Source organism: Orycteropus afer, unplaced genomic scaffold, assembly GCF_000298275.1.
Source record: "Orycteropus afer afer isolate SDZICR_OR568_19922 unplaced genomic scaffold, OryAfe1.0 scaffold00017, whole genome shotgun sequence".
Classification (NCBI taxonomy): domain Eukaryota; kingdom Metazoa; phylum Chordata; class Mammalia; order Tubulidentata; family Orycteropodidae; genus Orycteropus; species Orycteropus afer.
In genome coordinates, this window is record NW_006921604.1 from 5,816,917 (window position 1) to 5,828,162 (window position 11,246).

General features: G+C 43.9%; 1 protein-coding gene across 1 annotated transcript in view; it reads left to right on the forward strand.

Moving 5' to 3' along the window:
- Nucleotides 1-3,382: 3,382 nt before the first annotated feature.
- The window catches only part of FAHD2A (fumarylacetoacetate hydrolase domain containing 2A), a 13,757-nt gene continuing 5,893 nt past the window's right edge, over nucleotides 3,383-11,246 (forward strand). The window contains exons 1-2 of the mRNA XM_007959428.2: nucleotides 3,383-3,639; nucleotides 5,119-5,335. Coding sequence (XP_007957619.1) covers nucleotides 3,395-3,639; nucleotides 5,119-5,335 — 462 coding nt within the window. The 5' untranslated portion in view covers nucleotides 3,383-3,394. The remainder of the gene's footprint in view (nucleotides 3,640-5,118; nucleotides 5,336-11,246) is intronic.

Here is an 11,246-nt window from a genome sequence, read left to right on the forward strand (position 1 = left end):
AAGGTACAGATTCCTCATGAGTACAATCAAGTGCTCGGGAATTCCCATTCTTCTCAATGTTATCCATAATTTGTCATGATCCACACAATCAAATGCCTTACTGAAAGTACCCAATGAGGAGGACCTGCCAATGTTCTCCTGTGTGCTTAGACAAGGCCCAAACTTTTTCCTGAAGCAGGTAAAATCTTTGGTGGTCTGGTCCACACTTAATTCTTGGGCTTCTTTTCCCAGGCCTGTCACTTCTAATTGTTCTCCCTCAGAACCCCAGGAGCCAAATACCCCTGGGTTTGTATTGTAATTGTCTGTTGAATTTAACCAACTCTTCACTGGAATGCCTGCACTACAGGTGGAGATTATGCCTTGTTTCTTCCACTATTCCACCCTGAGCCCAACATGATGCACATGAAGACAAGGCTGCCAAAAGTAGGTAGAAAGGCTGGACTTTGACCACGAATCCCAGCTCCACTACTCATTGACTGTACCACTGTGGCATCTTGAGCAAAATAAATTCTCCATGTGTAAAAACGGTGCACTCATCCCTCCCCTCATAAATGCTATGTGAGAATCAGATGATATGGTATTTGCCTTTGTCAATTAGCGTGCTATTATAACTTGGTCTTCTCCCCTCCTGTAGGCCCAACAATCATTACAGTGCCCAGGGCAAAGGCAGAGCCTGGACTAGGCTGAGGCCAGAGACGCGCCAAAGGCGCAAAATTTAAGGCCCTCAACTCTCGGGTTCGTGCAAGTGCAGAGTCCCAGCCTCACCTTAGTCTGGCCCTGCCCAGAGGACTGAAGCACTAAGAAACGCTCAGAGGACAACCCATCCTCCAGCACTGGGCCCCGATACGCCTCACACACGGGGATTTGTTGTCGCAGACAGATCCGGAAGCCCTTCTATTGGCCGTTATTCTACTACGTCACTAGGGAGCGCCCGCTTTGAACAAGTCTTATTGGCTCTTTGGGCCACGCCGGCTGTGTAGGGCTAGCTGGAGTTGTGGTTCAGCTGGAGTTGTAGTTCCTGGGACTGGTTTCAGTTAGCGCGATCACGTTGACAGTGGCCAGGCGCAGACTGACCTTCGGCCTCGGTCCCGCCTGCCTACCCCACCCCTATCCGCACAGCTCAGAGCGCCAGACAGAACCGACCGCCGCTGCAAAGTAGGTCTGTTCTGGGCCAGGCCTATAGAGTATCCACAGCAGGGGGCGGCGGAGTGACGGGGCAAGGGGCCTTTTTCTCCCTCCAGGCCTCTGGTAGAGGGTAAGACTGGACTGAAGTCCTCGGCAGCTTTCGATTACACGGACCGGGCGGGGCAGGCCCTTATGAGCGCCCACTGAGTTTAGGCGACAGCTGGGCAAACGGGGAAACAAAATCCCAAGCTGATGGATGAGTATGGGGGGGGTGGCTTTCTGTCGTATAAATCCATGTCTCTCAAGCTGGATCGAACTCAAGTTATGCAAAATGATGACCGTAGAAGCACCATGACCACTTTCTGACGTACTTTGGCAGGTGACGTCATCTTTTTTAGTCCTCAGCGTCCCTTTCTGTAAAATGGGGGTTGAGGGGGTGCCTCTATCTGACGAGAGGTAAGGGTGGAATGAGAACCTGCGTGTGTGCCAGTCACGTGAGGCCTGGGGTTATCTTGGAGAGCAGATGGTCTGCCTTATCCCTGTGACAGCAGCCAGCAGGTGGCTACAGTTTCCCTGAGCATGGCAGAGGACAGGCAGGTTGCCCGTGGGCCTCTAGAGGATCTCTTGTTAAGAATGTTCTTGTTTGCAAAGCATCTGGTTTCTGAACCAAGGACTTCAGTACAGAGGCATTTCTATGGAAAATAGTGCCCCAGTCCACACATCTGACATCCAATTTAAATATTTAGCATCATGATGCACTTTGTACAATTAACCCAACAATCCAATCTCTGCCTCGGGGGCCCAATTATTCATTTTCATGGAAAACAGACCATTAAAAAAAAAAAAAAAAACTGGCTTTCACATGTTTTCTCCCTCTTCTCCCAATCGCCCTGGCCCTTTCCAGCTTTGGGTAACTTTTCCCTCCAGTTGGTGGAAGGTTTCATTAGGAGAAAATAGCCCCTGACTTCTAGAAACTTCTCAGGGGGAGAAGAGGGTGTTTGACAGGGGTGGGTGGATGGGAGGTTGGAGCAGCAAGATCCTCAGATTCTCAGGCAGGGTGGTACATTGGGACAAGGAAGCTGCCAGGCAGTAAAGGCGAGCCAGCTGGAGAGGGATGCACCAGGAGAAAAAAGCTTTGAAGTCTGGAAAGGACTCTCAAATGTGAACGTGTTAGTTTTAACTTGAATGATCTCTCACAGCTGGTTAATAGAAAACGCTCAATGGCACCCCACTTCAAGAGGTGCCCAGGGCACATGTTATACCTGCCATACCTTAGATACACATCTGCTTCGTTGTCACTTGGACTGAGGTTGACAATCGCCAATCTTTCCCAAGTATAAAATGTCAAATCCTTGCTTCTGTCATTTGTCTGTTTGTTCATTCAACAGAGAGTTTCTCCTGGCCTCCTGTGCAGTGCCACTGAGCAGTGAGTGAGGAAGACCCAACCCCTGAACTCAGGAAGGAGACCGCTCAGGGATGCCTTTATGTCTATAGCCTCTATCCTCAGGAAGCCTGGGCTATTGTCTGACCAGGCTGGTGGGAGGCTGCTCTTAAAAGGCTTGGACTTTGTGGTAGGGATTCTGGCTTTGTCTTAGACAATAGGAAGCATTTTAAGCAGAGGGTCACAGGATAAAGTTTGCATTTAAAAACTGCTTGCGGCAGCTATGAGGCTAATTTCACCAGGGGTTCTTTGCCCATGCTGGAGCACACTCCTAAATTCACATTGTATTCAGTGGCCTGGACTGGGCTCCTAGTCCTGCTCATTTTAGCACAACTCAGCTCAGCACCATTTTCTCAAGGAACTAGACAAAGTCAGAGCCCCTGATCTTCACAGCACAAGTCATAATCGTCTTACTTATGTCAAGAGTCATTAACATCTGTCTCCTCTGTGATCAGAATGGCAGGACTGAAGTTTTCTGACCTACAGTGTTTCTCCAATGCCTTTAGTGGTGCCAAGCACATTGTAAGGTTTCAGAAAATATTGATTGAAGGAATGCTAGAATCTCTGGGGCCTAGCTTCGTTTCTGGAACAAAGTAGTTGCTTCTCTATAAATGTTTCATTACATACATTGAATTGAGCCAAAAAGCAACTTATAGAATATAGCAGAGTGAAATAACTTGGAGAACAAGGCCATTTTCCATGTGGTGTACCAGGAATTAGTGATGGGGTTAAGGGACTTGGGGTACAGCTTGAGAAATTTCAGTGTTCTTCATGATGCTTCTGGGCTCCCTCTCTCCTCTGGGACCCACTTTTTCTCTGCAGGCTTTGATGCTGGTGTTTGGTAGAAGAAGGTTGCTCACAGTTCTTCTGCAGGCTCAGAGGTGGCCCTTTCAACCCTCCAGAGACATGAGACTGGTACAGTTCCAGGCACCTCACCTGGCAGGACCTCGCCTGGGCTTGGAGTCAGGGAATGGCAAGGGGGTCATTGACCTCAATGCCTTTGACACCACGCTCCCCAAGACAATGGTAGAGTTCCTGGAGCAAGGAGAGGCCACCCTGTCAGTGGCGAGAAGGTAAATGAGCAGGCAGCACCGCTCTGTAGCAGCTGCCCTGGTCCCCCTCTCCCTCTTCTCACCCCTCCCCTGCCCTGTGAAACAGAACCAGCAGGTGGCTCTTCTGCAAGATAGCATAGTAACCCCACCTTTCCTTTTTCACTTGTTTTCTTGGTGATTTAGAAATCTTCTGGGGGAGCATCTACATCTTCAACTTACAGAGGGGAAAACTGAGGCCCAGGGAAAGTGATTAACTACCCCGGGACCACACATTTAGTGTAGAGCCAGGACTCTACTGCCTTCCCTGGGGCTTAAGTAGCAGCCTGGCCAAGACAAATGTATGAAGCCTGGGTCCTAAGAAGCATCTTGGGGAGCAGGGGGAGTTGTTGGCTTCTTGAAAGAGACAGGACTACAGAGGTTTTCTCAAAGATAGTTGGTTTTTAGGTTTGGGCTAGATTAGGTGGGAGCTGCCCTGAACCAGGAAGGAGCTCCAAGGACTCTGATCTGAAGGTGGTGATGAAGAGTCTGTTGAAACCACTCTAAGGTGTCATTTCTACCTATTGGCAAAGATACAAATGTTTGACATCATACAACATTGGTGACAGTAAAGGAAAGCATATTCTCCCACATGGCTGGTGGGAGTAAAGTGGCCAACTTCTATAGCTCTGGTAGCACTGTAGTTAAGGCATTCATCTGCTAACCAGAAAGTCAGCAGTTTGAACCTACCAGCCACTCTGCTGGAGAAAGATGAGGCAGTCTGTTTCTATAAAGATTTACAGCCTTGGAAACCCTATGGGCATTGCTCTGAGTCAGAATTGACTCAATGGCAGTGGTTTTATTTGGAAATAACTGTCAGAATTACAAGTGAATGTAACTTTGGACCCCAAAGTTCTACGGTAAGGAACCATTTCCACATTTGCACTCCATATATGTAAATGTTTTGTGTCCCAGGTTTTCTCTGCAGCTTTGTTTCTAATTGCACAAGATTGGAAACCACTTCCGTGGCCCTCCTTAAGGAATTGATGTGTTTCTACAGGGCAATAATATGCAGCCATAAGAAAAAAAGAGGAGTCTCTCTATATCGTTGTAGAGAGATTTCTAAAATATATTGTTAAGTATATGTAGTATACTATCTGCACATGTGGTGTATCTCCATACATTTGTCTTGGCCACGTAGTGGAGGGCTGGATGGGAAACAGGTGTCTCCAAGGAGGGGAACGGGAGGACTAGGAAGGTGGGAGGGAGACTTTTCTATTCATACCCTTTTGTACCTTTTGACTTCTCTCACATGGATATTCATTACCTACTAGGGGGAAAGGAAATTAACATTGGTAAATAGTCAACTGTGCACTGATTCCAAAGGACGGTAGCTAGACTTGATATTCACACTGACTCTGAGGGTTGGTGGATCTAGAAGACAACAATATTTTAAAAAGCAAAACTTGTAATTGTTACAGAGTCCCCCCAGCCCTCCCCTCTTTCTTGCTCTGCTCTCTGTAGAGCCCTGACTACCTCACTGCCAGTCCTGCCACAGTCAGAGGTGACCTTCCTGTCCCCAGTCACACGGCCAGACAAAGTGGTATGTGTGGGTATGAACTATGTGGACCACTGCAGAGAGCAGAATGTGCCCGTGCCCAAGGAGCCCATCATCTTCAGCAAGTTTGCCAGCTGTATTGTGGGGCCCTACGATGAGATCATTCTGCCACCTGAGAGCCAGGTCAGTGTCTCCCCATTGCCCTCCCCAGTCACCCTTCACAAGGGCAACTGAGCTCAATGTCTAGCCCTATCAGATGACTTTTCTTTCAGAAGCCACTTGTTGCTGAATAGTGCCTTAAACTGAAACTACAAGGGATTATGTAGTAGTAATACTGCCTTGGAAAAAAAAAAAATTAATGTATGTTTTTCTGATTACAAAAGTAATATACTTTCATTGTATAAAATTAATAAAGAAAAAGTCACCCATATTCCCACGACCCAGGGCTCATGATATAATGTACATATTAATATATATTTATAATGTGCATGTACCAAAGTGGTGTAGTGGTTAAAGCATTGGGCTGCTAACCCAGAAGTCAGTGGTTCGAACTCACTAGCAGCTCCATGGAAGAAAGATGAGGCAGTCACCTTCCATAAACCTTGGAAACCCTATGAGGAAGTTCTACTCTTTCCTAAAGGGTCACTATGAGTTGGAATTGACTTGATGGCAATGAGTTTGGTTTTGATATATGTATACCTACCTTTTGGGAGGAGCTCTGGTGGTGTAGTGCCTAAGGCATTTGACTGCTAACCAGAAAGCTGGCAGTTCAAACTCACCAGCCAGTCCTCGAAAGGAAGGTTGGACAATCTACTTCTATAGAGATACCACCCCGGAAACCCAAGGAGGGGTCGCTATGAGTCAGGACCAACTCAATAGCAGTGAGTTTGGTTTGTTTTTTTGGACCTACCTTTTACTTAAGATTCCATCAAAAACATTTTTTCATGCCATTAAATATTCTCCCTTGACATTTTTTTTTTTTTTTAATTGTGCTTTGGGTGTAAATTTACATAGCAAACTTGTTTTGCAATCAATAGTTCATGCACATCTGATTTCACGGCCCCAGTTACCATCCCCAACTGTAAAAAAAATTCTCCTCCCCATGACCATCCCCTCCCTGTGCCCCACTCATCCATGCATTCCTGTCTGTCCAGCCTGCCCTCCGTGAGTGCTACTCCTCTGGTGTCTCGTGGCTGCTTGATCCAAGGGGTACATCTCCCTGAATAGGTGGGTGCATCAACCTGGGGTAGGTGTTCTATATGTAGGTCTTTCTTCTGTTGGACTGAGAGCCTATCCATGTAAGTGAGTCCATTTCTAGGCCTGAAGGGTAACCCAGGGCCATAGTCTCAGAGGTTCCACCAGTCTCTTTCTGACCAGTAATTCTGGTCATTTTTGTGTTTTTTGAATTTTGTTCCACATTTTTCCTCCCATTCTATCCAGGATCTACAGGTTTGATCCATTTCAGAGCATTTGGCGTTGGTAGCCAGGCAACACATAGTTCTGGTTTCAGGTCATAGAGGCTGAGGTCTCTGTGGTTCATCTTATTTTTAGACTAATTGTTTCTAGATGACTTTGATTTTCTTCACTCTTCTTTGCTCCAGATGAGAGGAGACCAGTAGTTGCATCTTAGATGGCTGCTCAAAAGCTTTTAAGACCCCAGTCGTTACTCATCAAAGTAAGTTGTAGAACAAAATTTTTATGAACTATGTGTGCCAATTGAGCATGACATCCCCTGAGACTATGGTCCCGAGCCCCCAGGCTTGGTGATTCTTTGTCACAAGATGTTTGGCTGTCTCTGTGAAGTTACTGCAACTCTGTCTTCTGTTGCTTCTATAATGTATGTAGCTAATTTTGTAGCACAAGTGCATATGTAAGATTATCTTCAGCCAAATCTGCCCTTGGTCTAGGGTGTATTTCTATTCGCCTACCCCCACCTTGTTGTTGCTGTTTTGCCATCGAGTCGGCCCCGACTCATAGCGACCCCTCCTTGGGTTTCCGAGGCAGTATCACTACGGAAGTAGGATTGCCCAACCTTCCTTCCGAGGAGTGGCTGGTGGGTTTGAACCGCCAGCCTTCTGGTGAGCAGTCAAGTGCCTTAGGCACTATGCTTGGGCAATCCTACTTCCGTAGTGATACTGCCTCGGAAACCCAAGGAGGGGTCGCTATGAGTCGGGGCCGACTCGACGGCACATAACAACAACAACAACAACCCCCACCTACTCTTCTTACCTGTCTATCCATTAATCTGTAGCCTGGTGTTTGGTGCTAGTGATACTGTAGTGTTGTGAATGTAATACTACATACTGTTGTCTGTATGTTTTGTGTGCATTTCAGTGTCTTCCTTTTCCCCCAATGTCACCATGCTGGTCACAGACTCCTTCTATACCATTCCTCCCCTCACCCAAATCAACATGTGACCCCCAAATAGTCTGAGATTTTCCCTCCTGTCCCCCAAAAAAACAAAACCAACTCACTGCCATCGAGTCGATTTGACTCATAGCGACCCCTCCTTGGGTTTCCAGGGTATCTCTACGGAAATAGATTGCCCAATCTTCCTTCCGAGGAGTGGCTGGTGGTTCAAACTGGTTAGCAGTCAAATGCCTTAGGCATTCCTGAATAAACTTTTACTTTTTCCAATAGTGGGCTCATACAATATTTTCCTTTTGCTATTGACTTATTTCACTCAACATAATGTCCTCCAAATGTTGCATAGTATTCCATTGTGTGAATGTACCATAGTTTAGTTATCCAATCATCTGTTGATGGGCATTTAGGTTGTTTCCATCTCTTTGCTATAGTGAATGGTGCTGCAGTGAACATGAGTGTGCATATGTCTGTTTGTGTTCTGGATCTCACCTCTTTAGGACATATTCCTAGTAATGGAATTGCTGAATCAAACGGTATTTCTATTTTCAGTTTTTTAAGGAAACACTATACCATTTCCCACAATGGTTATACCATTTTGCAGTCCCACCAGCAGTGTATGAGAGTTCCAATCTCTCCACAGCCTCACCAGCATTTGTTATTTGCTGTCTTGTTGAACTTTGCTATTATTGCTGGGATGAGAGGATATCTCGTTGTTTTGATATGCATCTCTCGGATGGCTAATGTTCATGAGCATTTCCTCATGTGTTTGTTGGCTGCCTATATATCCTCTTTAGTGAAATGTCTGTTCATGTCCTTTGCCCATTTTTGAATTGGGTTGTCTGCCTTTTTGGTGTTGAGGTGTTGAAGTTTTCCATAAATTTTGTCAGATTATGTCATAGCCAAATATTTTTTCCAATCTGTAGGTTCTATTTTTACCCTTTTGGAGAAGTCTTTTGATGCACATAAGAATTTAATTTTTAAAAGGTCCCAGTCATCTAGTTTCTTTTCCGCTGCCTGTGCATTTTGGATTATGCTTGATAGTCTATTTATGCCATAAATTAGGGCCCCCAGATTTTCCCCTAATTTATCTTTGATGAGCTTTATAGTTTTGGGTTTTACATTTAGGTCTTTGATCCAACTTGAGTTTGTTTTTGTGTATGGGGTGAGATATGGGTCTTGTTTAATTTTTCTACAAGTGGATATCCAGTTTTGCCAGGACCATTTGTTAAAGAGTCTATCTCTCTCCCATTTAATGGGTTTTGGGCCTTTGTCCCTTGACATGTTTTAGGTTACTGTGTAGTGTTGTATTAATACTTATAATTCATTCAATAATCTCTTGATAGTTACTTGAGTAGTTCCAGTTTTTGGCTTTTATAGGTAAAGTTGCATTGAACATCCTTAAAGACAAGACTTTCACATCTATGAATACATGATCATTTACTTTGAATAAACTCTTAAAATTTTGATGTCAGTGTGAAAGTATAGGTAGCATTTAAAAATGTTTATGAAATTCTGCCAAATTGACCTTCAGAAAAGTTGTGAAAGCAGTTTATACATCCATCAGCAATGTATGTACTCTTACTAACAGTGGGTTCGTTTTTCCCTCAAATTTGTATTTTAGGAGTATTTTGGAAATTAGTGGCCTCCAGAAAAGGCAGGAAAAAAATAGTACAATGAACATTTATATACCCTCTACCTGGATTTACTTTTAACATTTTGCCACATTTCTTTCTCTTCATAATGCACATACTTTATTTCTTTGGTAGGAGAGAACATTTGAAAATAGGTTGCAGACATGAACATTAAAAATAAAAAATCCACAGCCGTTGAGTTGCTTCCGACTCATAGCGACCCTGTAGGACAAAAGGACAGAGTGGAACTGCCCCATAGGGTCTCCAAGGCTGTAAATCTTTACAGAAATAGACTATCTCATCTTTCTGCTATGTAGCTACTAGTGGGTTCAAACCACAGACCTTTTGGTTAGCAGCCAATGCCTTAATTACTGCACTACCCAGAGCTCCTTACTTTAAGTTTATTCACTCATAAAAACCTCATGCATATTTCTACAAATAAGGACAATATCTTGCCTGACCACAATAGCATTATCATGACTAAGAAAATTAACATGAGTAATATCTAATACTGTTTGAATCATAGCGACCCCATGTGGCAGAGTAGAACTGCCTCACAAGGTTGTCTAGGCTGTGTTCTTCACAGGTGCAGAGTGTCAGATCTTCCTCCTTTGAAGTTAGTGGGAGGACCTGTTGGTTAGCGGCTGAGCACTTAGCAATTGCTCCTTAATATGTATTCCAATTGTCCTAATTCCCAGTTGGGAATATTTCCAGTTGCCCCAAAGATTACTTTTAATTTGGTTACTGTTTTGTTTTTTATCTATATATCAATCAAAGCCACACATTGTATTTGGTTGTGTCTCTCTATTCACTTTAATCTAAATCAGAGGTCCACAGACTATTTCTTAAAGGGCCAGTTAGTAAATATTTTAGGCTTTGCAGGCCATATGATCTCTGTTCCAATAACTCAGCTCCATCATTGTAGTGCAAAAGCAGCCATGGACAATGTATGAACAAACGAGCATGGCTGTATTCCAGTGAAACTGTACAAAAACAGTGAGGTGGATTTGGCCATAGTTTGCCAACACTTGATCTCAGAAAATCCCCCTGCCCTTTTCTATTTTTCATCACATTGATGATTTGAAGAATCTAGACTAGTTGTAGTGTGTCCCACACACTGGTCTGTTGTTTCCTCATGATTAGATTCAGTTTAAACACTTTTGTCAAGAGTTCTAACAAGGAGATGTTGTGTACTTTCCATTGCTTCCCATCAGGAGGCTTAAGTCAGGTGGTTTCATCACTTAGTTATGTTAGCTAACTCAGACCTCTCCATTGGAAAGCTTCATCTTCATTGCTGTAATTAACAACAGAGTTCAAGACAACATGACTATCTTGTTGCTCCACGGCATTTCCTCTGCTCATCTGTACCTTACTCCTTTATTGCATTAAGGGTTATAAGAAGGTGATTTTTCTACCATGCCTTCTACTTTAATTATGTGATTTCTTCCATGAAGAAAAGCTGCCTCCCTCCTTTTTTACTCCTCTCCCTTTTAGTATCACTGTGAATTCCTAATTTTTTATTTTTATCCAATGTATTGTAATCTATCTCTTACATTCTTTTTGATATTCAAATGGTCTCAATTTGGTCCATGGGGTTGCCCTCAAAATGGCTTCCATCCCCATCACTTTTTGAGTACTTCCTTGCTCTCTGGACAAGATATTCTAGGCTCATCTTGTACTGTCTACCTCAGACAGAATTAGCTACTTTTCCAAGGAACCCTGGTTCTTTTTAGTGGTGGATGCCATTAGCAACCAAGATCTGGGAGCTGGTGTTCATTCCAACCCTGATTGTACCCTTAGAAATAGTAGTTAATTTGAAAGGCTAAATTCTATTTTACAGTTGCACTTCGTTTGTGGGAGAGGATGAGCATTTTTTCAGTTTTGTGGCATGTATATTTATTTCTTCTTTTGTGAATTGCTTATTTAACCGCTTTGCCCATATTTATTGGAGATACTGATCTTTTTTCATATTATCACTTAAGTGAGTTAATACATTAAAGCACTTAGAATAGCGATTGGCACATAGTAGGGTTACCGACTGTTAGCTATTATTATTTAGAAATGCATTTTATCGTTGGCCCGTTGCTGGAGATGGA